Here is a 25,782-nt window from a genome sequence, read left to right on the forward strand (position 1 = left end):
AGAACAGGAATCAGGTTAAGCAGCAAGGTAAGAGTGAAGAAGAGAAGGAAGAGATGGAGAAGACGAAGGAGGAACGAACAATGAGCGGGAAATTTCCTTCATGTTCTCACTCGCTATAAGGAAAGAGTATGGTGTCTTCCATACATGGCAGGCACCGCCGTGCTTGTTGGGGAAGGAACTTACAGTCAACACCAAAGTAGGTCGCAGCTTGAACGATACCCGAAAGCGTGACTTGACAGCCTATTGGAGTTGGCTGGACATACTTACCAGATACCCGATACTATTTACCAGGGTTCAAGTTGCAATGATAATACTGGAAGTTATAAATCAATTCAACGGTTGGTTAAATCTTTACTAGCTACTACTAGTAGTACTATCGCGTCACATGGATGTACTTAGAGAGCAGGTGATATACAGTCGGAGACTGTATATCATTGGTGTTTTTGTTATGTATATGTACAGTATCGTTGTACAGCCCTGACAACTATAAACGGTAAGCGTCATTGTCAACAGTCACCCGTGACATTTTCCACCACGGCAGTCTTTGGGTATGTTCACGGTTTCAACTGAAGAGTCCCCCTAACCTCTTTTGATTTCTTGTAACAGTAGGACTTGTAATAGTAGGATTCATATAAGGCCGAGCGAGGTCTCCGAAGGAGTCGCAAGCTCAGGGAGTAGCGAACTCCTTCGCATATGCATTTACTCAGCATTCTAGCTAGTCGATTATCTAGTTCGGTCCGTCGAACAAATTCCTATCTAAGTGAGCTGTTCGCTGGCTCCTCGAACTGTTTGGTGAACCATCGACTAGTTCGGATATGCGTCGAACCTTTTCGCGATACCAGCGAATCATGCGAAATCACACTCTAATATATGGATCATTACGCGAAGACGATGTACGCATTCTTTTTGTAGTTTATTCTATTTATGTATGAATACTAGAGAATATCGGGGAAACGAGCTAATTCGAGTCATGTTTGTCTGAAGACGTGAATAATCATCATGAAAAAGTTAGATTCCCAACTCGTACAAACTTCAGGAAAAGCCGACTATAACAAAATAGGATGAAACCCGAGAAAAAAGCGAAGGGTAAAATGAGTGATGAAATAGAAGGTTAGGAAAAGAAATCCATGGGAGGGAAGGTACGTCTATCCTGCACGTTGGCGTCAGTATACATCAACTTCGGTGTATAAACTATATGCAGCCTCAACAGGGACTAATATTAGTCTCCCTTACAGATCCGGCGCTTGCCCGCTAAACTCAAGGGCGTTAGGACTGTCTTTCACGTGAGGATATCGGCTCTCGGAGCTCCGCAGCCATTCCCGAAGAGGACTTCCCCGCATGGAGACGAACGGAGAGAGCGGAGAAGCTGGAGCGTCGAGAGCAAGTCAGACCACTTGGAGTTACCAAATCTTGTGCCTGAGAGGTTCCGATGCTCCCCTGGTGGGTGGATAGCTCGGGTAGCAACGGACAAAAATACCTCGTTTCCTTATTCCCGTCGAATCCATCCACCCTCACGATTCTGACCTACCGTTGCAGCTGAAGCCAGCGTTTGAACTTTATTACCCAGCTTTGAAGGACATGGGTTGCACCGGAAGCCAAATATAATTATAGCTGTTCCCCCATTTCTTTCTCTCATCATCAGCACGCCCGACGGAAACACCCATACTTAATTTACCAGTCACCTGGTGCTCTGTCCAGTACACAGCCTTGAGTTGTCAAGATGAGCATGTCGCGTGCGCTATCCCTTCCTCTGCGGAGGGTGTCTGCCACTTCTCCTGCTCTACGTTTGTCGCCGTCAGCTTTCACAGCTACTAGAGCGTTCTCCAGTTCATTACGACGTGATGCTACATGGGGGTTTGTCGGGTTAGGCCAAATGGGTATGTTAATATTTTGTCTGGTTCAACTATAATACCTATGTTTTCCCCGACCACCTAGAATGATCGACCTGTATACTGGGAGGCACTGGGCCACAGCTCCGATGTTTACTTAGCACTCCTTATCTCCTTACACCCGAACCCATTGAATAAACCATCTCGTTCTACTTCGCGCCTTTTACCTTTTCTAACCGCATGCACTACCGGGAACTAAACATCATTGTCTCCACAGGCTACGCCATGGCCAAGAACTTGCGCGCTAAGATCCCCGCATCCGACACACTAATTATCCGCGACGTAAACGAAAACACCGCCAAAAGATTCGTCGAAGAGAACCAAGAAGCTGTCCGGAACAGTGGAGCTAAGGAAGACACCTCCAAGGTGCTTATCGCTCAAAACGCACGAGAAGTGGCGGAACAATCGGTAAGTTACGCGTTGCGTTTTATTATCCCCCCACCCCCACGGGAACAATTCATGCCACAAGGATCCGCACAAACCTTGGTTAAAAGGAGTCTCCATTATGGACTGGAAAGTGCTATATATACACACTCATGGACTCGAGTACTTGCATTGGCAAAAGGGACTAAAAAAGAAGAAAAGAAAGGGATTGGCATTATTTGATTAGTTTCTCGTGGGGTTAAGAAAATGAAGTCACATACTAAACTACCATCTCCAGACTGTGATAGTCACCAGCCTTCCGGAACCCGAACACGTCAAGGACGTCTTCTATTGTATGCTCCGCGATGGCGACCTCCCGGCCCTAGAAAAGGAGCGTTTGTTCATCGACACCTCCACAATCGACCCAGCTTCGTCCAAAGAAATTGCCAATGCTATCCATACAACACGCCAAGGGCGATTCGTCGACGCCCCGATGTCAGGCGGAGTGGTGGGGGCCCGCGCCGGCACGCTATCCTTTATGTTCGGGGCTTCGTCGCAGACTGGAGAGCTCATTGATCGCGTTCAGTCCGTTTTGATGCTCATGGGCAAGAAGGCATGGCACATGGGTAGTTCAGGAACAGGCGTTTCTGCCAAATTAGCCAACAACTATCTCCTGGCCATCAACAACATTGCTACCGCCGAAGTTATGAATCTGGGAATCCGTTGCGGGCTCGACCCCAAGGTTCTGGCCGATATGATCAATACGTCGACTGGTCGCTGCTGGCCGATGGAAATCAATAACCCTGTTCCGGGCGTGGTCGAGACCGCGCCAGCGTCGCGCGAATATGCCGGCGGGTTTGGCATCAGTTTAATGAATAAAGATCTTCGACTGGCGATTTCCGCTGCGGAGGAGTCCGGTACTCCTCTCGCCTTGGCCGATAAGGCCCGGAGGGTGTATAAAGCGGTGGAAGATGAGCATCGAGGTAAGGACTTCTCGGTGGTTTACAAATGGCTACAAGAGCAGTCGGCCACTCAATAGTAGCAAATTATGCTCGGATTGGTATCATTATTTCCTGGTTGATTTTCTTTTAGCGCTGCACTGTTTTGAGAACCCTACATCGTCTTCTGTTCTTTTTTTCCCTCACTTTATATGCGATGATATATGCGGCAGAGCTAGAATTGCATTTGCGGGCAATTGGACAAATATAACGAGATTATAGGTGTATTCCTTTCGGGTTTGACCCAGATAATATACATAAGTCTAACTTCTACCGCAAGGAATAACTACTGGCCTGTATAAAACATCCCAGAGAGAAAAATCAATGACAAGCGGGTATGTAGTATATGTAATCTCCGAAATCAAAATTGTGCAGAAACGCCCCCACATTGCACGGATTATCAGATTGAAGGAAAAAGTAACGTGTGGCTGACAAGAAAATAGGATGCTTATACAAACCAAGTATGCTCCGTAGGCGAAAATGCATTGCAAAGATGAATCGGATGCTTATTGACCCGGTGATGCCGGGTTGCTGACTGGACCCGTGAGATACTCTGGCGGCACTTTCGGCACACGGGGTGAACTTGCAGTCTGAGCCATAGCCCGGTGTTGAGCTCGGACAAGATCGCGCTGTCGCTCTTTATCTCGGTTATTCGCGGCGCCGCCAGTAAGCCGTCTCATACCACTGCGGATCATGGACTCAAGTGACGAGGACCCATCAGTTGCGCTACGTGTTTGGTTGAGTTGATGAGGTGCCAGTCTATTAGCTATGATACGCTCATCGAGATCATACATTCCTTCTTCCACCTCATCATCGGAGAGGAACGCAGATTCGTTGAAGCCAATAGGTGGACTGGCAAATTGGACACTGGATGACGTCGGGGAAAATAACTGATTGACAGGAGACGTGACAGAACGAGCGTGCGAGACTGGGCGTAACGTTTGACTCGACGCCTGAGGTGTCAGTACCACTGGTGAATGTACCCCAGGGCCATCGAACCGGAAATTTGGGGGTCGAGATTCAGCGAGGCCGTTGTGGAAGGACGACGAGGAAGCTGTTCGGGCGAGAGACTTCCGTAAAATTGGGGCTGTTTGTTGATCATAGAGACTGGCGCTAGTGTCAACGTAGGCCCCTGTAAAGCCACGCAATGCCGAGTCTGGAATAGAGTCAATTGTCGGGTTACTTGTCTCGGTCTCCTCAAAAAAGTCGTCTAGGCTGTCCAGTTTCTGTACAATATCTCCAATATTGCCATCCGCCTGCGTGTCAATAGACTTCATCGTATCAGCCCGCATAGGGAAGAAGGAATCGTTGTATTCGTCCGCATGGAACTCTACTTCGGATGGAGCGGTCTCTTGCACTTCTATGCGATCGACCTCAGCACAGGTGTAGAAGACAGCGTGGACGTTATGGCGGGTGATACTCGACTGGGTAGCAGGCATTGGGATGGACCATCCGCTGGGCTCTGGTATACCATACAGACTTTGAATACGCTCGTATTCTTTGCGGATAGCCCGAGATGAAGACGACGATGCCATACTCATCCGAAGATGATGACGCTCCATAGGGTTTCCTGAGACAGTCATAATATGATCCATCACCTGCAGAGCCTGAGGGCAAAGATCGGTTTGCAAAAGACGCAAAAGGGGCGAGATCAAGTCAGGGCCATGGCATGTCACCTCTCCCCGTCGCATGTCGATTTCGGGAATGAGCACGCAAAGTATCTTCATGGTTTTGACCCGGAACCAATCAGTCGTGTTGGTCAACAAGCCCATGAGAAAGATAAGACTCTGGACATCTTGTCGAGGGAAATAGTACGAGCGAATTTCCGTGATAATGTGGCTCAAGAAATCGTTCTCGGCCTTATACTGTCCATTTGCAAACCCGAGGAGAGACGCTGCAAGGCGGGGGCATCTCTCACTCTCAGCAACACGAGCTAACAACGTGGCACGAGCAAGTGTCTTCGGATCATCGACAGCAGGATCAAATTGATGTAGAAAGTGGGCCATGTTTGCTAAAATTGTGAAGAGAAGACGGTTACCATCACCCATGAGTTCGTTGTTTGGAAAACCACTCAAACGGTGCAGAACATCCAGTGTCAAGTTAAGCGATTCGCATGATTTCAAGCCTTTATAGACTAGATTCTGAAGACCATCAAATCCACCCTCCCATTTAGGGGGCTGGCCTTTGATAAGCTCTGTGACAACCATTGGGTCACTCAGATCGACGCGCTCCATGAACTTTTCCAACATACCAATACTCTCAATAAACTCTGTCTCATGGATTGTGTTTAGACATGCACATGTGGTCCAAAACAATTGTGGATAGCGCAGAAGATCCGTTGGGGCCAAGGAACTAATTATAATCTTGAGCGTTGTGAGGATCTCCATCGAAAATGTCCGGTAGTCTGCTTCCTCATCCGCAATAGTATTTGACAGTCGAGCTAGCATATCTGCAAGCATCCTAGAATCCAACGACATGGATATGCAGCGAAATACCTGGAATGATCGACAGGCAAGATGTCGTACGGGGCAAGAAGTCGCCCAATTCAGAGCCTCTTTGGCCCAAAGATCATTTATACCTTCATATGCCAAACTGAAGAAATCAACAACCTGCCGAGTCACACTTCCCATTGACGGAGGAACACGGCTGCCGGTATCCTCTTCATCCTTGTCATTGAGGTCTTCGTATTCCCAGACCACCTTTGGGTCGCTTTTGCGGATAGACTCTACAAAATCTTCGATAGACTGCCTAGTTCCAGCTGAGGCGTCGTCTTCAAGCTTGGCAGCAATTAGTTCATGAATCAGGTGAACCAACATTTCTCTAGCCTGTTCTTGTACGGTGAGTGTGTAGTGATCCCAGAGAATCAGGACAACGTGAAGTAGCTTGACTACATCTTCCAGGGGAAGGGTAACGGGAGCAACCATCAAGTCCACGAGAAAGATAAGAGCGACTTGGCCAAGAGAAAGCCCTGCCTGTTTGTTCCCTACCGGGAGTACAGTTGCCAGGTCTGCGACATAAGGCAAGCCCTTGATATCCGGCGGAGGCGGGGTTATATCTTTTCTCTCCTGTACCATATTCTTGGGAACAACTTGCAGCAAGAAAAACTCGATAACCTTTGAACCAGCAGGAGTTCCTGCAAGGAAAACAACAACTTGCTTAGCATACTCCACAAAGTTCTGTTCTTTACGCTCCAAGCAAAGACTAATAACAAAGTCAAGGACCAGCTGCACGTTCCCGCCGTGTGGACCTGTTGTCAGTGCTTGCCAAAGAGCTTGGACTTCATTTGGAAGTATAGTGCTGCCCCGAATAGTGATCTCGAAAAGGTTAGCTAAAAGCATATACGACCTGGCCGTGGGCCCGCCGTTGGGATCGACTTGAAGCTCGATTGTCTGTACCCATGGCAAAATAGCAGCAACCATGTTTCGTTGACTATCGGGCCGCAAGTTCCTGAAGTGTAAGGAGAATTCTGAAAAGAGAGTAAAAGCAAGGTCAGAGTGTTGTTTTGCTAAACGCTTAGACGTTTCAAACTGTGCTAGTTTGTATACTGCGGTGGTTTTGTCAGAAATGCTGATGTCGAAGTCTTGCAGTCTAGAGCTCTTCTGTTGGCGTTCCTCTAGGATGCGAAGAAGTTTGGCAGACTTCATTCTGATTTCCCGTTTCTGATTACCGAGGGTGACGAGGACTGCTCCCAAGATCCTCCAGAAGCCAAGCGGGTAGTCCGTGTGCTCGATGAGTACCTCAGAAACCACTTCAAAGTAACTCTCTAGAGCCTTGGGCCGTTCTGTGACATAGCACATCTCTATCGACCGTTCCAGCAGGTAAGCATGTTCTTTATTGTGAACGATCAGATTCTTAAGTGCTCGTCTGCCAATCGCATGCCACTTATCACTGATAGTGCTAAAGATAATATCGATCCACGATAGCATTCGCCCCACATCGAATTGAAGCACTGAGCCACTTTCTGTAGTAATGCTGATAGGTCCCGCCTTCAAGAATTAGCTGACGACATCAATCATGGGGGGTGAAGCAGGTACTTACACACAAAGATGCCATTGCGCTAAGCGCCGCTGCACGTAAATTCTTCTTTTCTATCTCCATTGCTGCTGCAGTGTTACGTAGGTCGCCGGTTTCGCGCTGGTTTGCAATGGCAAGTTTTCGCATATTTTCCTCTCTCTGAGAGATCTGGGCCTGGTTTGGAGAGTATCCACACCAATCTTCCATGAGAGAGAACGCGGACTTTCTGGATTCGAATGGTATCCAACGTGAAGAATCCTTTGTGCGATGGATTCCCTCAAAAAGCTCTTCCATTAGCCCGCAGTAGTGAAATCGTAGCCGCTGGAATTCCCAATCATTCTGAACTTCAGCATCGCTCAAAAATATCCGTAGATCTTTCGCGTATGTAACGAGATTGTTGACGATCCAGTCGTCATTATACACTTCTGGCTCCTGCAGAAAGTGCGATGTAAGCTTGTAAACATGGGTGACTTCCGTCCGCAGCCTATCTGTTCTTCGATTGCGTCTTGGGCTGCTCGGAGATCGGTGGTGCGTGCCAATGCGAATCTTAGCCTCCTCGTTGCAGGTTGTGACGGCGTACTGGAGTGACTCAAGCAAGGTACGATAAAGATTAGTATTTATGGAACCCAAAGCGACAACAATTGCATTGCGGATGGAGGCCCTCTCAGCTGACAGCAACGGAATTACAAATGCAAAGAGGCTCCTGGCGGAACTGATCTTGTCATTTGATTGCTGGGAACCTTTAGAAGATTTCCGCGCATGTTGGGCATTGGCTAGCTGGCTCTGAGACTGGGCGCCTACACTGTTGACAGTCGTGCAGGCCATGACCAAGTAAAGCTTCCACTGTTCGATCAGAATCTCAGCAGTCATATGGAACCTTCCATGGGGGCGGGCCTGTGTGGCATCCAAGGGGCCATATGGAGGATGTTGGGGATTTTCAGCAAATCCCGTTATCGTTTTGTGCATCTGAACAAGTCTTGCGCAGACAATCTCCCGCCCGAGAGTAACAGCAAACGGACAAGTCTCAAAACTGATCCGGATAATATTCGGAAACACCTTTGACCACAATGTCGAATCGTATGACACTTCACTGCTGCACAGTTCGATAAGCGTGTTTTGTGATGCACTCCTCCGCTTTCCTTTCTGAATGCGGCTTCTCTCGGCAACGGTGAGCTGCTCATCACTTACATTCAAGATCTGGTGAGAGTCGGCCTCGAGAATCTTGATTATTCGTGTGTTCTCCTTACCAAGCGCCCTATCAAACTCCGTGATAAGCCGCAGCACGGTTATGGCGAAAGCTCGCACCCTTCTAGACTGCGAGCACAGAAAGAATAGGCCATGGGATTCAATCTCTTCAACATGAGCCAGGACGCTAGAGAGGTCAAGCTGCAAGGCGCGGCTACCAGAGCCAGACTTATCACCCGAATCAGCCGCGACGGCTCCCTTACTCTTGTGCTTGATCTCCTCTATCCAAATCTCCAACAACTCAACATACAGCCTCAACGTAGACTCTATATGACCCGGACCAAGCATGCCTTCATCTGACATTGTTGAGTACCTTGCATCAAAGTTAAAAATGAATCGAGCAAAGCCTATAGTTACCTGCTGCGCGTGGCATTGTCTGGCAATCGCCTTCAAAGACTCTGCGGATGAAAAGGCTATATTGGATTGCACGTGCGCGGTGCCAGTACAGAGCAAATTGATCAACGAGTTAAACGGTATATGATCTGACAAGCACCTGGGTAGTGCCTGAACGGCAACATGAAGCAAATCGTAAAAGCCTTGCCTTTGATCCAATGCGTTTATATGATCATCGCGTCTCCCAAAGCCGAATGCCTCTGAGATCGGGGTCTTCGGAGTCGCACCTCCAAACTTCTCATCCAAGGCGGCCTGGCCACCGAATGTGTTGTCACAGAGAAGGGTGATTTTACCCAATATCTCGCAGAAGCGGATATAGTAAGTCCTAACGTTGTCACTCAGCCTGGAAGTGTTGACGGGACGTGGCCGTGCATCGTCTCGGCTTTCGAAAGCAGTTGGCAACCGCGGGTCCGCAAGGAATTGGGGCCGTAGCAGATTAGTCGATGCTGATATGTCAGTGAAAGGGTTCGGTATCGACCCAGTTGGAAACGGAGGGCATAGTTGGTCACAATTCTCAAGGTCGGTAACTATAGCAAGGAACGATCTAATGCCGATGACCATCTTCTCTGGCTCCATCTGCTCGATCTTCAATTCTTTGCCGGATAGGAAAAGGTCCGAATTTATCATAGGGAAGATGATGTTACGAAAACAAACCTCCGGATGTTTGAATCCAATCATCCGCACCAGTTGAATCAAAGGCTCCGTGACCGCCTGCTCAGTGCTCAAGTATGTTCTCTTGCCCACGGGTAGCGCAATTTTAGCTATTTCATCAACCTTTCGGAGAGTAGCCGTCGGAGACTCTGAGTAGCGGAAAAAGTACGTCCAAAGCAAGCGGCACATGGCATGGAGAGCTGGTCCCCTGGTAGGACGATCCTTTAGCCTTGGTGGCAGCCCTAAAATGACGGACAACCACTGGGAAGAAAAGTTCTCTTTAGATGAAACACACAAGAGTAAAACGTGGAGAGGGAAAGAAGCAGCCCAGTGGCGAGGTTTGGTCAGCATTTGTGACAGGCGCGATTGAACTAAATCCAAGAAGTCCTTCCACCGAGGCAGAGATAAATCGCAGTTGGGATTCGCCGCAACCGGGAGAAGCAGCTTCTCAAAGATATAGCAGTAAGCCTGCTTGACCCGCTGCCCATGCGCATTAACAAACAACCGTGCCAATGACCGCATGAAGTCGCACGACTTAGGCCATGCGTCTGGATGGGTCCCGATCCGGAGATGTCTCATCCCTAATATCAAAAGCTCAGCTCTGGCATCGCCGTCCTTTGAAGGTCCCCGAAGTGTCTCTTCCTTTTGGTACCGTTCCAATTCCGTTGTAAAGCGGGTCGTGACACTTGTGAAGTTTGTTTCACTCATAATTCCGAGCAGTTGTGAGTATATCCTCCAATTAGCTATGCGAAGTGGGGAGGCTGCGACCTGGTCCGGATCAACCGTCTTGAGTTGGCCAAACACAATTTCTTCCAAGCGCTCAGCCATGTCGACTGTGATAGAAGCAAGACTACTCTGGTTGAAAATCTCAATCAAGACTCGGCAAACGAGATATACCGATACAGTTGCACGACGCTCAGCCAAAATGACATCGTCACTCCTGGGAAAGATTGGGTTAGGAGAGGGGTGATCTGGCTGAGCAGCCGTTTCAGCAGCCACTTGGGGGGGTTCTGTATTCCGCCGTATAAGTAAGCCGTTCTCCTTTGACTGGCAAGATTAGGGATGATTAGCTAGCGGACATCTACTCGCAGGGAAGTTTCAACCATACTTGATTAGGTACTTGTTTGGCCATGATCGCAGCATCGCCTTTGGCTTTACGCCAGAACATGATTGTATCAATCAAAGGTTTCGGCTTTTGCCGTGCGATATGGCCAAGGGCGGAGATCAACTGATCAAAGCTAGGGTCTGCTCCCGGTCCGCACACCATTTCCACAGGCACATCAGACTCGCCTAGTTTCATAATGGCTTGGTTTATCTTGTTGTCCGCCTGGCCAACAAACTTATCCCACAGTCAGCTGCTATTACAGGTATACTTGAGCTGGGTCGAAATGCGCTTACAGAGTTGAAAAGATGGTGTAAGGCATATTCCCCCACGGTCTTTGATTCTGTATGATGATTCTTTGAATGTGACCGACTATGAGAGCGTGGTTTCCCACTGGAGTTCATCCTTCTATGTGCTGGGTTCGCCGGTCCGCCCTCGGCGGCTTCATCTGTATCCCGATCTTCGATGGTGCTCAACATGCCCTGCGGAGTATGAGCCGTCCCGTTGGTCCCCTGGTTCTGATGAAATGTATGCATATCCAGCTGCTCCAGTCGGCCCAGCGGGGAATTATCTTGCTCAACGCTAACGCCACGCCCGAGAGACGCGATCATCTCTGGGCTCAGAGGACTATTGGAGGTGGAGGAGGCGGCAAAGCTGGGGTTACGAGAGTGCTGGATCCCATGAACAATCGAAGTCTGGCGATGATGTCCGTATGAGTTAGAAGGACGCCTCTCCAGAGTAGCATCATAGCCAGCGCCGGGGCGTCCGGAAGCAGTCTCGGGGCTTTTGGAGTGAGAGTGGCCGCGGCGAGTATTTTGAGGTTGGAGGGTGGAAGGGGTGAGCGTGGAGGGGTCGGTTGGTCTTCCTCTAACGGCGGACGTTTCTCGACTGTGAACGGTGGAAGATGGAGTACTTCTAGTCACTAACCGTTCCGGTGGAGATGCGAAGGTATGGTGCGACGCAAGACCTGACTCGTCAGGGATGAGGGGCATTGTTGTTGGCTGGACGGGGCCTGCTTTGATCGATGGGTGTGAAGCCACTAGACATGCATAGAATTCAGATTAGTTGATCGATCGTCAAAGTATCATAAAATTTATAGGATAAATATTGATGCAGGAATTCCCTGAAGAAAGGCTGGTATTCAAACCGTTGGAGAGTCATCAGGGACACATACTGTTGTACTGCGTCTTTTTATTCAGCCTGGATTCATTGCTTACTGAGGCTCACATCTACTGGAGCGAAAGAATCCAAGGGCAATGCAGAGCAGCACATTGTTGCTCAGCAGCCCGAAGATGGCGGAGAATAAAGTGAGATGGTGGTGGTGTCCAAGGATGATGTCTGACTGGTGAGCTTTGTCCTAATGGGCAGTCGTTCGTTCGCGACCGAAAGCACGGGTCTTCTATGGGCACCACGAGTGGGAAGGGGGGGAAAAATAAAAACCCATGGTACTCGTCCACAGTAACTTGTAGATTAGGTTTCAAAAGCTATATTATTTAAAAAAATAATTATAAACAAAAAGATAGGTTTAAAGCTGATATAGCCTATCTGCAGCCTTATTTGCACATAAAAGTGCTTCGCGTACCGCAATTTCCTTCGGAAACGGGCGGATCTGTTACTAAGGTAAGCTCTTGCCATGACATATGTAAATAAATATATATTTCTTCTACGTATATTTCTAGTCTTACCATCAGGTCCATGACAACCTACTTATGCATTCCAATACAGTCCAGATTTCCCCGCAGAGAACCAAGAAAATACAAGGGTTGGCGGTGTATCTTCAATATAGAGTGTTCCGCAATTAACCCTTGTGGGGTTCGAGAAAGATCTGATAGAGTACGTACTACTTAATATCTCTCAATCATGCACTTCCCTAGGTGACAAGGAACCCACTGAATACCGGACATGAACTAGTGGGCTTAATGAGACTTAAAACGCTGCCAAGTAGTCGAGCTATTCGAGATAGTGATTTCTTGGAGTTGTGGCAAATGGCTTAACGTTCAATGATGTATACAGTGAACAAGTACCAATATTATCTGATTGAGACTCTACATTGCCTGTGGATGATAATGATTTTATTACGATAAGAACAGGAAATTTGAAGATGGAAGAGAGGAGATACCATGAACTTCCTGGCATGCCTCGATTGCCTAATTTGGCCGGCCTTGTATGGCAGGAGGTAATAATTGAGTACTAGGGGAAAAGGACAAGTTGCTAGAATCAAGCTGAGGTCATTCGAGTCTGGCAGATGATACTATCGCGCAGCAACATGTCATGACGGCTGAATGTAGCAGCTAGATAGATCTCATCGAGTTTGACAGCAGAGGTGAAGAAGAAACCGTAGGTATAAGAAAGAGGTTGGTCCTCCTGCTCTGAGCGCAAGCATAACTTCCAGTTCTCCGGTCCTCCGTAGAAAGCTCGCACTTGAACCGCACGGCGCGGAATCACTTCCGTACCTTTCCAGACATCCGATTAGTCACTCATAATGATCGGAGTATCAGCATGGATGCATATCCGCCTACTGTGTACACGCGGAACTCTTGAACACAGTAGTCCACCGAAGCCAACAGAAGAAATGATTTTCACAGCGTTAGCGTACGCAGGACGTACTGTGTGCGGACTTAGTGATTGGGTTGGAATAGTGCTGTTTCATAGATGATCGGCAGCAAAACTCAACATCCTCCGAGACCTTCAGATGTGTCACGTGCCAATTGATGCATACTAGTACTACATACTAGGTAGAAGAAATTCATGATGATAACCTGATGAAGCAATGCAATCGACCACTCTGAGCCTATAAAGTCTCTGTTGCACTATGTACATGCAAGATCAGGGAATACAGAAATTACAGGAGCTGTGTCTATGTCTATTCACGACGGTTGCAGTCTTGTCCATTCCTCGCTCAGCGTGCAGGAAAGGCGGAACTCGGCTACTAACCAACGGTGCTCGGCAGCCTTAGTCGGGAGTTTCCTCATATGGAATAATGGAAACCAAAAGTCATCCAAAGTCGCCCCCAGACTCCGCTCACCTCCATGAATGTTTTCACATCGAGTCAGCACCGAAGTTTCCTTCCGAACCCAACTTACGCTCGGCCTGACTGTCGGGCTTTCATGCTTCCCCACAATAAGAATGGTGTATATATAAACCTTGGTCCTGTCACTTTGATAATCGTAGTTGGTTTCCTCAAAGATATTACCTCGAGTTTATTATTGAGAGAAAGGATTCTGCTGTGGGCTTATCTACTACTGGGATAAGTTATTTCACTTAAGCTACCCTGGTCAATACGGGTCAATTGATTCTTATCTTCAATTCTTTGACAAAGAGTTAATTTGTCGTCGCATTCCATTCCGTACGAAATTCACCTCGGCGCTCGCCTTCACACCGCAATCATAAGACGATCTCATCTTGTTGGGGCTCGTATCCCTTTCTGCCATCCAATCCCGAGACCAGCGCCGGGGCCATCCGAGGTTCTAGGGCCAAAAAAAAGAGGGCAGGACCTGAGGAAAAGGCCACGATTGCCTCTGATACTCACTCCGCCTACTACTTTAAGTTTCCACCCTCTCCACCCATCTCTTTAACTCAACCTCACCGGTGTCCGGCCCCGAAATTATGCGGTCCGCTTAGAGGGTGGATTCGCATCTTTTAGTTCCTTCGATCAGACCACAGCTCCCTTCTTCTCTACCTTGTGTACTGTGTGTTCCGTTCTTCTACCTCTTTCCTTCTATTGTCTGTTTTTATTTTCTTCTTCTTCTCTGTTGAAACACGCTGTCAGTATCGGCGTCTTCCAACATCAGAATTGATTTGTGGTGGTTGACACCACCATCGGTAAAGATAAGGGGGTGATTCTTACCCTTCTTTGCCCCATTTTGCCTGCCTCCCTCTCGTTCTCCGTCCCACCTTACTCGGATACTTGTTTGAATCCTCACCCTCCCCCATAGCGAAGCCAGTATGGCGCAACTCGACACTCTCGATCTGGTGGTCCTAGTGGCGCTTTTGGTGGGTAGCGTTGCCTACTTCACCAAAGGCACTTACTGGGCCGTCGCCAAAGATCCTTATGCCTCTTCAGGTCCAGCGATGAATGGCGCCGCCAAGGCAGGAAAGACTAGAGATATTTTGGAGAAAATGGAAGAAACTGGCAAGAACTGCGTTATTTTCTACGGTTCCCAGACTGGAACTGCGGAGGACTACGCCTCGAGATTGGCCAAGGAAGGATCTCAGAGATTCGGTCTCAAAACTATGGTTGCTGATTTGGAAGATTATGACTACGAAAACTTGGACAAATTCCCCGAAGACAAGATCGCCTTCTTTGTTCTGGCGACTTATGGCGAGGGCGAGCCTACGGATAATGCTGTCGAGTTTTATCAGTTCATCACCGGTGAAGATGTTGCTTTTGAAAGTGGTGCGTCCGCTGAAGAGAAGCCGCTGTCCGCTCTCAAGTATGTCACTTTCGGTCTTGGTAACAATACCTATGAGCACTACAACGCCATGGTTCGCAATCTTGACGTCGCTCTGCAAAAACTTGGTGCCCAACGTATCGGTTCTGCTGGTGAAGGTGATGACGGCGCTGGCACAATGGAGGAAGACTTCTTGGCTTGGAAGGAACCTATGTGGACTGAGCTCTCTGAGGCGATGGGTCTCCAGGAGCGCGAGGCTGTTTATGAGCCGGTGTTCAGTGTCACAGAAGACGAGTCTAAGAGTGCCGAAGACGAAACAGTTTATCTTGGCGAGCCTACCAAGGGTCATCTCGAAGGCCAACCCAAAGGCCCATTCTCAGCCCACAATCCGTTCGTTGCGCCTATTGTCGAGTCTCGTGAGCTATTCACTGTAAAGGATCGTAACTGCCTGCACATGGAAATTAGCATCGCCGGAAGCAACCTCACCTATCAAACCGGTGATCACATTGCTGTTTGGCCGACAAACGCTGGTGCCGAGGTGGACCGGTTCCTACAGGTTTTTGGACTTGAAGAGAAGCGTCATTCGGTTATTAACATCAAGGGCATTGATGTGACGGCTAAGGTTCCGATCCCGACCCCTACCACCTATGATGCCGCCGTTCGTTACTATATGGAAGTCTGTGCCCCTGTTTCCCGACAGTTTGTCTCGAGTCTGGCTGCTTTTGCTCCCGATGAGGCGACCAAGACAGAAATTCAGCGTTTGGGCAACGATAAGGATTATTTCCACGAGAAGATCACCAACCAATGTTTCAATATTGCCCAGGCTCTTCAAAGCATTACTTCCAACTCTTTCTCTGCCGTCCCGTTCTCTTTGCTCGTTGAAGGCCTCAACAAGCTCCAGCCTCGTTATTATTCTATCTCGTCATCTTCCCTCGTCCAGAAGGACAAGATCAGTATCACTGCCGTTGTGGAATCCGTCCGTTTGCCTGGTGCCTCCCACCTTGTCAAGGGTGTGACGACGAATTACCTCCTTGCGCTCAAGCAGAAGCAAAATGGTGAACCTTCTCCTGACCCTCACGGTTTGACGTACGCTATCACTGGTCCGCGCAACAAGTACGATGGCATTCATGTTCCTGTTCACGTCCGTCACTCGAATTTCAAACTGCCATCCGATCCCTCGAGACCCATTATCATGGTTGGACCTGGTACCGGTGTCGCACCTTTCCGTGGCTTTATCCAAGAACGTGCTGCCTTGGCGGCTAAAGGCGAGAAGGTCGGCACAACCGTCCTGTTCTTTGGGTGCCGTAATCGCAATGAGGATTTCCTGTATCAGGACGAATTCAAGGTATGATTTCCCTCACATCTGCCCTTCCCCCTTCAGATCCCCATGGACCCTTAGTTCTAACAGGTTTTACTACAGGCTTATGAGGAACAACTTGGTGATTCCTTGAAGATCATTACTGCATTTTCTCGCGAGAGCTCTCAAAAGGTCTATGTCCAGCATCGGTTGCGTGAACAAGCTGAGCTGGTCAGCGACCTTCTGAAACAGAAAGCCACATTCTACGTTTGTGGAGATGCCGCCAACATGGCACGTGAGGTCAATCTGGTGCTTGGTCAGATTATTGCTCAACAGCGTGGTCTTCCCGCCGAGAAGGGTGAGGAGATGGTCAAGCATATGCGCAGCAGTGGAAGCTACCAGGAGGATGTCTGGTCATGATTCTTCCATGGGCGTTTCTTTTAAATGAACATGACTTCTTTTCCCTTCTCATGCCTAGATGATCTTTGCATATATACTCCGCCTGTTTTTCCTTTTTATATTTTGTTGTCTTTCGGCGTGATTCATGTATGCCTAGCACTTCTTTTTGGCCTTCATGCGGTGGGTGACATGATTATTTGATCATGGCAAAACACAGCTCGCCAAGGGAGGGATGATAGACTTGACGGTTCGAAAATGTTTCAAGAATTATGTACGGAACTTAACACTACATTTGATCACGTGTGATGTCCGGAACTTGGTAATAAATACATTTGTTTCTTTGGAAGTTTTGAACATTACGTGGTGCAAATACAATGATTAGGAAAGACTAAGTGTTTAAAATACACACATGTATAAGTACTTTAAATATGTATTGGATAAAAGTATAGAGATGTGAAAGTTCAAGGCTGTAGGTGGTGTTCGGCCATAGCCCGGAGTTAATGTCTTGGAAGGCACCGCAACATCGTCATTGCGACTTTTACCTCAAGTCCCGAACTGGTCCTACGTACCAGTCCCTCTCTTTTCGGTCCCTTTACTATCAACTCGTCCCAGCTTGTATTCTCGTCGTTAGAGATGTGGATATTCTTCAAACATTGAATATACGATATTACGATCTGGAGTCAACCTGTAATTCTCCGTACTCCGTTGGATCTGACGGGTGATCGTGCTATCATCTCCCCGCAGTGGTCTCCACTGCAAAAAGCTCATTCCGGATCGTCGATTGCGAGCTCATAGAACATCAGGCTATCGAGATGGCTTATGTCGTGCCAATACATAAGGCGAGCAGCGTGCGTCATGCGATCAAGCTGCAGTTCTTGAACCCAGAGGAGGAATCCTTGGTTGTTGCGTTGGTGACCACAATCCACCGGTCGGCCTCTGGCTGCAAGGCACATGTTACTAATATATCCAATTTGTCATAGGAAGGCCAATCGACTGGAAATTTATACCCTTACCCCCGATGGGTTGAATCTTGCTGCGTCGTGTACTCTATATGCCAAAGTGTCGATGCTGGCTCGACTTCCTGCCCCCGCCCATTCACCCACCGATCATCTTTTCGTTGGCACAGATCGATACACCTACTGCACTCTATCGTGGGACAGTGCGCAAAATCGGATACGAACGGAAAGAAACTATGTCGACATTGCTGACCCATCGTCGCGCGAATCGCAAACTGGTAACCGATGTTTGATAGACCCGAGTGGTCGGTTCATGACGCTGGAGGTCTACGAGGGCTTGGTTGCTGTGGTACCGATTGTACAATTGCCTGGCCGGAAAAGGGGAAGGGCTGCAGCTGTCCCTACTGGGCCTGATGCGCCGAAAGTCGGCGAGCTCGGAGAGTTGACGACAGCGAGGATTGATGAGCTCTTTGTACGCTCCTCTGCCTTCCTCCATGTGCAGTCAGGATTGCCGCGCTTGGCTTTACTTTACGAGGACAACCAGAAAAAGGTTAGATTGATGGTTAGAGAGTTGAATTACACCTCTGCTACGGCGAGCACGAGCGCAGACGCTACATTAACGCATATTGCCGACTTTGCGCAAGAGCTAGATCTTGGAGCCTCCCACCTTATACCCGTGCCCGCTCCACTAGGTTAGTTTCCCTGTGCCATGTGATATAGCATTCCCTCCACTATCGCACTCCCGGGCTGACAATTATAGGTGGTCTTCTCATTCTTGGCGAAACATCTATTAAATATGTTGATGACGATAACAATGAAATAATCTCTCGGCCCCTAGATGAAGCAACGATATTTGTCGCTTGGGAAGGAGTGGATAGCCAGCGATGGCTCTTAGCCGATGATTATGGAAGGCTATTTTTCTTAATGCTTGTTTTAGACTCGGATAACCAGGTTCAGGGTTGGAAGCTGGATCATCTGGGAAATACATCACGAGCTTCTGCATTGGTATATCTTGGCGGTGGGATTGTATTTGTGGGATCTCATCAAGGGGATTCTCAAGTACTTCGAATCGGTAATGGCTCATTTGAAATAATCCAAGCCCTGTCCAATATTGCCCCTATATTGGATTTCACCATAATGGACCTCGGGAACCGCACAAGTGAAAGCCAAACCCATGAATTCTCGTCTGGGCAGGCTCGAATTGTCACAGGCTCAGGCGCTTTCGACGACGGGACCCTGCGAAGTGTGCGCAGTGGTGTCGGAATGGAGGAGCTGGGCGTTTTGGGTGACATGGAACACATCACAGATCTATGGGGTTTGCAGGTCCACGCTGGCGGGGACACACTGGATACACTCCTTGTTACCTTTATTGATGAAACTCGTGTATTCCACTTCAGTCCCGAGGGTGAGGTAGAAGAATTGGATCATTTCCTTGGACTGAGTCTTTCGGAGAACACGCTTCTCGCAGCCAACTTGTCTGGGGGCCGAATATTGCAGGTTACTGAGCAACGGGTGCTTATCGCGGATTTGGAAGGTGGAATGGTCGTGTACCAGTGGGCACCGCCGAATGGGCTGGTCATCACCGCTGCTTCTGCTAACAATGATTCAATGGTGCTTGTCATTGGAGGCGAGCTTATGACCGTCTTGGATATCCGGAATGAGGTGCAAGTAGTGACAGAGAAGAAATTTGGGGCCGATAGCCAAGTGTCTGGTGTTACGGTTCCTGCATCACCGACTGAAGTTTGTGTTGTTGGATTCCCTCAACTTGCCAAGGTGTCCGTCCTCAAGCTTCAAGACTTGACTGAAGTGCATACTACATCGCTGGGCCCAGCCGGAGAGGCTTTCCCACGATCCGTTCTCGTTGCGGACGTGCTCGCGGATAGTCCTCCTACCCTTTTCATCTCAATGGCAGATGGTAGTGTTATCACTTACTCGTTTAAGCTGGATGACTACTCCTTAAGCCAAATGAACAAACTAATTCTTGGGTCTGAGCAGCCAACTTTCAAGAAACTGCCAAGGGGTGACGGACTTTACAATGTCTTTGCGACATGCGAGAATCCAAGCCTGATATATGGCTCCGAAGGCCGTATTATATACTCTGCAGTAAATTCCGAGGGGGCTTCTCGCGTCTGTCATTTTAACTCGGAGGCCTATCCTGGATCTATTGCAGTGGCTACACCACACGAGCTCAAGATCGCTCTGGTCGATCGGGAGAGGACGACCCAGATCCAAACGCTTCAAATCGGTGCAACTGTACGCAGAGTCGCTTATTCACCTTCGGAAAAGGCGTTCGGCATCGGAACAATAGAGCGTAAACTTGCAGACGGGGCGGAAATTGTCACAAGCCGATTTATGCTCGCTGATGAGGTTCTGTTTAGACAGCTCGATTCATTTGAATTGAGACCGGAGGAGTTAGTGGAAAGCGTTGTTCGCGCAGAATTCCCGGCGGGCAAGGGTGAAAATGGACGTGAAACGATGAAGGATCGGTTCGTCGTTGGAACGGCTTATCTTGACGATGAAGGAGAAGAGTCGATTCGAGGTCGAATACTAATGTTTGAAGTTGACAATGGGCGGAAACTGACAAAGGTTGCCGAATTACCTGTTAAGGGGGCATGTCGTGCTCTGGCTATGTTAGGAGACAAGATTGTAGCGGCACTTGTCAAAACAGTAAGTGATAGTTGAGCCGATTGTTGTGAATCCGTGTCTGACGAAGCCTTTCAGATCGTTATTTATAAGGTAGTGAACAACAATTTTGGTGCAATGAAATTGGAAAAGCTTGCCAGTTTCAGAACATCGACCGCACCGGTGGATGTGACCGTGGTAGGCAACGTGATTGTGGTCTCAGATCTCATGAAGAGTGTATGTCTTGTGGAGTTTAAGGAAGGGGAAAACGGCCTTCCTGATTCATTAACGGAAGTGGCTCGCCACTTCCAGACCGTTTGGGCCACGGGAGTCGCCTGCATCGACAAGGACACTTTCCTAGAGAGCGATGCGGAAGGAAACTTGATCGTTCTCCGTCGGAACCTCGCCGGAGTTGAAGAGGACGATAGGCGCCGGCTAGAAGTAACCGGGGAAATCTCACTAGGCGAAATGGTCAACCGTATCCGGCCAGTTAACATTCAACAATTGGCAAGTGTAACGGTCACCCCGCGAGCTTTCCTAGGCACGGTATGTGATTTCCCTTCACCCTCCCTCTATGTAATACACCACTAACTGGGATTGCACAACCAGGTGGAGGGCTCCATTTACCTGTTCGCCATAATCAATCCAGAACACCAGGATTTCCTAATGCGTCTACAAGCCACAATGGCGGGCAAGATCGAGTCACTGGGCGAGATGCCATTCAACGAATTCCGGGGATTCCGCAGTATGGTCCGAGAAGCAAAGGAACCATACCGTTTTGTGGATGGCGAGTTGATTGAACAGTTCTTAAACTGTGAGCCTAATGTGCAGGAGGAGATTGTCAATTCAGTGGGCATGATGAATGTCCACGAGGTGAAAGTTATGATAGAGGCATTGAGGCGATTGCACTAGAACTGTCCATTATCAAGGAGTGTCCGCCTATGTCTAGAGGGCTTATACGGATTAGGACTTGATTGTGTGGATGTATTTAGGATGGGACGGATTAATTATTGCTCAATAACAATGAGATTGATGTGCAATATAGTGGTCTTTGAACAAGCCTGAGAAAAAACACCGATCAGGTATAGAATTTCTATAGACCGACTCTACCCGGTATATTTCAGTGATATATTGTAGCGATTGTACTTCACCAAATAAGGCAAACTCTCAGAAGAGTGTAGTAAGGTCCTCGAATGGATGTCAATGTCAATGTCAATGCCCAAAAAGCATATCAGAAGGAAGATTAATTATATATTTGTATAACGTCGGATAAATCTACTAGTAATTCATATACCCACACTGAACTGAAAGAAGCCAATTTCCACGCCTTTGAATCATGCATCCTTCTTCTCATTTTCCGAATCACTCCAGTCCAACAACTCCATAATCTGGTCCTGGGACAACTTATTCGCGTTCGCCTCTGCCTCCTTCAGGCTCTTCATGTACTTCTTCTGCCTCTTCTTCGCATTCTTTGACCACTCCGGCACTCCGCTGGCAGTTGCAAAGTCCTCTCCCTCCTCAATTTCATCGTCGGTGTTCTCGACCTCTCCAAGCACCTTTCCGCCTCCGGTAGCACCACCTCGCAGTGTATTGGCCGAAACCTTAGCCTTCTTGCCTCCTTGTGCCTCCCTCTTAGCCTTTTCCTTCTCCTGCATCTTTTTGCGATCGCGTTCACTCATTTTCTTAAACCAGGCTTCGATATATGGACGAAGTAAAACGTAACCGATCACCGAGAGTGTGACCTTGGTCCAACGGTTGAAGCCCACGTCCGCGAAAGAGTTATAGAGGTTCCTGAAGAAGCGGACGATGATCGTTTCGAAGAAGGTATATATTTGGCCGAAGAAGTCCTTCAAGGCCTCTGTGGCGACGGAAACGTCGGGAGAAGACATTTTCAATTCGGTTGCAGGTTTTATTATTCTCGGTAGTTGGTGTTGAGAAAGGATTACTATAGAAAGAGGTGCGGGATTTCGCGGAGATCGAAAGAGAGAGATTGAGATGTTATGGCTCAGTTTGCGAGCTCAATGTGAGTTGGTTTAGAGACAGGCGCTCAAATGAGGGCTTGCGAACCCCTTTTCTGGCGAGAGTATGAGAGATTTGAAAGTGGATTGCCCGCTGGATGCCGCAAGCTCTTTTCTTTTAGTCTCCATTCAATGCGAAGAATTCCGTAATGGGAAGTGTTCCATTCTGGTCTAGTGGCTACTGTCTTTCGGAAGATCTTTTGTCCGCCCGTTTTAGCCGTAGCCAATCACAGGCGGCGTCAGTTGTTCTCCATCCATGGACGCGTCTGTTCACCGTCGCGCGCGATCAAGTATAGATCGTAACTACATCGTTTCCATCAGTATCGATAAAAGCTATCTTCTCGGCTATCAACTCTGGGGGGTTGAATTATCGGTCACTCCCGGCTGTCTGCTGAACATGGATCCAAATGAAGAAGTTGGTCTGGAAGAGGTACGTGGTGATATGGATCACTTAGTCCGAAGCAGATCTTACAATTTCTCTTCATAGCGCCTGAAATCCGCTCTTTGGCTAGCTATTGGCAAGATAGTTGATGATGAAACCATCAAACTTGGTGTGAATGCCACGCCGCAATTCATCGGGGCCTTGACGGAGATGGTTTGGGCCCAAATAGGTATGTCCACTTTCGCAGAGCGAACAGCCATGGAGCTTTTCGTCACAGTTAGTTCATGGTGGCGTGTAAACTGATCAGCTTCGATAAACAGAGACAGTCAGCCAGGATTTGGAATCCTTTGCTAAGTAAGTGGCTGATTTGCGACTCAAATCATCTTATGGATGGGTGCTCTGCCTTGCTGTTATTATTCTTTCGCCGCTTTTCTTACCGTACTTCTGTGCGACATTGGCAGAGAGGATCCTTTGGTATGATTCGATATGGCGGGTTGCTGACCGATTCGGAACTTCCTTATTAGGCATGCCGGACGTTCGACAGTTAATGTTTCCGACGTAATGCTTTTGGCCCGGCGCAACGAAGGGCTGGAATCCATCCTGCGCGCTTTTGTTGACCAGCAGCGCGAGGAAGAAACTTGAAACATCGAAATTCTATAGTATGAACATTTGCCTCTTATGAGTGGCCGGGTCCTTGTGTTCAGTCCCCTACGGGGTAATGTAACCCCAGACTTATTGGCGGCTTCCTTCTCCGGACTTGCCTTAGTACCCCCCGTAAGTGTAACCTAATTGTACTTTACTTCAATGACACGCAGGCTAACTGTTTCGACAGGAGCAGCTACATGATCCCGCCAGTGGGATTCAGTAGCCAAGATATCTGGAGAATGAGATGACGCCACTGACTGTTTCCCCGCGTTAGGGATGACTATTTTCAGCTCACGTGGTGATATCAACATATTATTGCCTTCAAGGCCGATGGATCTATTACAGGGTCGTGCTCACCTATCCATCTCATCTGGAGGTGTCTTGACGAATCATGTTGTCGGGGCTTTCATCCCAGGAGAACGTCTTTAACATCATAGATGGTGTAATGATTATCAGATGAACAGTCGCAGAGCCCTGACCAATCAGATCTCAGGGTTGTTTGCTTTATGGATATCTAATGCTTGTGGACCACGTCATGATAGCGTCTCCTGCTACATCAATTCGCCTCGATAGCATACTACATATATATATTTGAAGGGAGGAATCTCTTTTGGGAGCCTTCTCGCAATACACAGCGATAGTGCAACTATACGATCTTTCAAATGAATCTAAATTTATACCAGCTTTTCGCATTTGTGGGATACTTTTTATGCTTAAAAAAATGCTGAACACAACTCTTGACACGGGTACTGTCCGAGCGACACTGAAGACTACGCCCCTAATGGAAGCGGTCCGCTTCCATGGACCCCGCGACATCCGGGTTGAAACAATTGATGAGCCTATTTGTGGCAAAGGGGAAGTAAAGGTACTTTGCGCTATACCTACGGCATGAACAAGAATATATTGATTCAAAGTGAAAATAGTAGATCCGACCAGCTTTCGTTGGGCTCTGTGGCAGTGGTAAGCTTTAGTTACCTCTATATTGCATTTATCCAAAAATAAACTGATTTGAGCAAGACATACATGAATATACCGGTGGTCCTGTGTTGATACCTCAAGAACCCCATAATATAACCGGACGGTCATGTCCAGTGACACTTGGTCATGAAATCAGCGGCATCGTCGAGGAGGTAGGGGAGGGAGTAGCGCATGTGTCTCCGGGACAGCGGGTCGTCGTACGTCCGACCATCTTCGACCGACAATGCCCAGCTTGCAAACGTGGCTATGAGTACTGCTGCGAGAACATAGGCTTCATTGGACTTTCTGGTATGCGGCCACTGTCAAAACAATACATAGCTGGCGATGATACTGACGCATCCTGCAGGGTACGGTGGCGGGTTGGCAAAGTACCATGTTGCACCGGCAGAACATTTCTATCCGATCCCTGACAACGTATCTCTTGAAGCGGCGGCCTTGATCGAGCCACTGGCTGTCGCCTGGCACGCTGTCAATCTATCACCCTTCAAGATGGGCGATAATGTCATGGTGGTAGGGGGCGGGCCAGTTGGAATCGGCATTGTACAGGTGTTAAAGTTGCAAGGCGCTAAGAATATCATGTTATCAGAGCTCTATGAGAAGCGCAGAAGGTTTGCGATCGAATACGGTGCTACGCACGCCTTTGATCCGGGACAGGAGGATGTGACCCAGAGGGTCATGGAAGTGACGGACAGTGTGGGTGCCGATGTCATCTTTGATGCTGCTGGTGTGGAAAAAGCATTGAACGGCGCCATTAGTGCGTGTCGCACGCATGGTGCAATCATTAATGTTGCTGTATGGGAGAAGAAACCCGCAATTCCCGTGAACGACTTAATGTACAACGAAGTCAATTATACTGGGTCAGCATTGTACGACGAAGGCTCCTTCGCAGCCGTTATCAAGGCTCTTGGATATGGTAAGCTGTTCTAGAGAGACTTCTTGACTTTGGTCCACCACATTTTCTGACTGCATTCCGTCTTGCAGGCCAATTGCAACCAGAAAAGATGATTACGTCGAAAATAAAGTTGAATGAGACGGTGGAAAAGGGATTCGAGACCCTGGTCAACGACCGCGAGGACCACTGCAAGATCTTAATCGACGTGCAGGCATGATGGTATGGTTCGCCTGGCATAGGTTGGTTAATCTCTAGTGCTATCGCTCGTTCAGGTATATGGATAGAGTTGAGATGGGGTCTTGTTTCCAGATATTGGCATCGCTTGGCTTTCATCTGCCGAGTCCAGCCTCAACCGCTGCCACGATTACCACAGTGGCACGGTCCGATCTTGCTTTAAGCTTGTGCTAAACATAGAAACCATTCGGTGTTAGTCGTGACGTTATGAACTTTGGTAGAGCAGGAGAAGTGTGGCTGTGTATATGTTGCTCTGTGGCGGTATACAACTGGCGGCCAATGAGTAACTGTGGCTAGTAATTGTCACTACTAG

At 48.3% G+C, this 25,782-nt stretch overlaps 7 protein-coding genes across 7 annotated transcripts; 5 read left to right on the forward strand and 2 right to left on the reverse strand.

The window, feature by feature from the left end:
• Positions 1–1,504: 1,504 nt before the first annotated feature.
• BDV37DRAFT_4116 (6-phosphogluconate dehydrogenase) lies at positions 1,505–3,524 on the forward strand. The gene is made up of 3 exons (XM_032090595.1): positions 1,505–1,877; positions 2,107–2,297; positions 2,551–3,524. The coding sequence occupies exons 1-3, from the start codon at positions 1,721–1,723 to the stop codon at positions 3,289–3,291; spliced, it is 1,089 nt and encodes a 362-aa protein (XP_031947427.1). The 5' UTR covers positions 1,505–1,720; the 3' UTR covers positions 3,292–3,524.
• A 232-nt stretch (positions 3,525–3,756) lies between these two features.
• On the reverse strand, positions 3,757–11,647 carry BDV37DRAFT_277748 (putative cell morphogenesis protein (PAG1); the record flags this gene model as incomplete). Its single annotated transcript, XM_032085853.1, has 4 exons — positions 3,757–7,236; positions 7,289–10,600; positions 10,662–10,892; positions 10,952–11,647. The coding sequence occupies 4 exons, from the start codon at positions 11,645–11,647 to the stop codon at positions 3,757–3,759; spliced, it is 7,719 nt and encodes a 2,572-aa protein (XP_031947428.1).
• Positions 11,648–14,144: 2,497 nt separating this feature from the next.
• On the forward strand, positions 14,145–17,167 carry cprA (NADPH--hemoprotein reductase cprA). Its single transcript, XM_032090612.1, has 2 exons — positions 14,145–16,391; positions 16,467–17,167. The coding sequence occupies exons 1-2, from the start codon at positions 14,601–14,603 to the stop codon at positions 16,761–16,763; spliced, it is 2,088 nt and encodes a 695-aa protein (XP_031947429.1). The 5' UTR covers positions 14,145–14,600; the 3' UTR covers positions 16,764–17,167.
• Positions 17,004–21,232, forward strand: BDV37DRAFT_290265 (DDB1/RSE1 family protein; the record flags this gene model as incomplete). The annotated part of the gene is made up of 5 exons (XM_032088677.1): positions 17,004–17,649; positions 17,723–18,390; positions 18,459–20,365; positions 20,420–20,866; positions 20,930–21,232. The coding sequence occupies exons 1-5, from the start codon at positions 17,555–17,557 to the stop codon at positions 21,230–21,232; spliced, it is 3,420 nt and encodes a 1,139-aa protein (XP_031947430.1). The 5' UTR covers positions 17,004–17,554.
• A 225-nt stretch (positions 21,233–21,457) lies between these two features.
• Positions 21,458–22,516, reverse strand: BDV37DRAFT_235736 (uncharacterized protein). The gene has a single exon (XM_032080542.1). The coding sequence runs from the start codon at positions 22,207–22,209 to the stop codon at positions 21,655–21,657; it is 555 nt and encodes a 184-aa protein (XP_031947431.1). The 5' UTR covers positions 22,210–22,516; the 3' UTR covers positions 21,458–21,654.
• Positions 22,517–22,594: 78 nt separating this feature from the next.
• BDV37DRAFT_277752 (CENP-S family protein) lies at positions 22,595–23,362 on the forward strand (the record flags this gene model as incomplete). The annotated part of the gene is made up of 4 exons (XM_032085854.1): positions 22,595–22,768; positions 22,826–22,949; positions 23,041–23,074; positions 23,245–23,362. 4 exons carry the CDS (start codon positions 22,595–22,597, stop codon positions 23,360–23,362), a joined length of 450 nt encoding a protein of 149 aa, XP_031947432.1.
• A 784-nt stretch (positions 23,363–24,146) lies between these two features.
• Positions 24,147–25,452, forward strand: BDV37DRAFT_267664 (uncharacterized protein; the record flags this gene model as incomplete). The annotated part of the gene is made up of 5 exons (XM_032084060.1): positions 24,147–24,230; positions 24,292–24,325; positions 24,383–24,631; positions 24,690–25,256; positions 25,325–25,452. The coding sequence occupies 5 exons, from the start codon at positions 24,147–24,149 to the stop codon at positions 25,450–25,452; spliced, it is 1,062 nt and encodes a 353-aa protein (XP_031947433.1).
• Between the last annotated feature and the right edge of the window lie 330 nt (positions 25,453–25,782).

This window comes from Aspergillus pseudonomiae, assembly GCF_009193645.1.
Source record: "Aspergillus pseudonomiae strain CBS 119388 unplaced genomic scaffold BDV37scaffold_1, whole genome shotgun sequence".
Classification (NCBI taxonomy): Eukaryota; Fungi; Ascomycota; class Eurotiomycetes; order Eurotiales; family Aspergillaceae; genus Aspergillus; species Aspergillus pseudonomiae.

Coding starts and splice junctions, on each gene's coding strand:
- BDV37DRAFT_4116 (XM_032090595.1), top strand. CDS start 1,721: ATGAGCATGTCGCGTGCGCTATCCCTTCCTCTGCGGAGGGTGTCTGCC. Junction 1,878..2,106: donor TGTCGGGTTAGGCCAAATGG/GTATGTTAATAT, acceptor TTGTCTCCACAG/GCTACGCCATGGCCAAGAAC. Junction 2,298..2,550: donor GAGAAGTGGCGGAACAATCG/GTAAGTTACGCG, acceptor TACCATCTCCAG/ACTGTGATAGTCACCAGCCT.
- cprA (XM_032090612.1), top strand. CDS start 14,601: ATGGCGCAACTCGACACTCTCGATCTGGTGGTCCTAGTGGCGCTTTTG. Junction 16,392..16,466: donor TGTATCAGGACGAATTCAAG/GTATGATTTCCC, acceptor GTTTTACTACAG/GCTTATGAGGAACAACTTGG.
- BDV37DRAFT_235736 (XM_032080542.1), bottom strand. CDS start 22,209: ATGTCTTCTCCCGACGTTTCCGTCGCCACAGAGGCCTTGAAGGACTTC.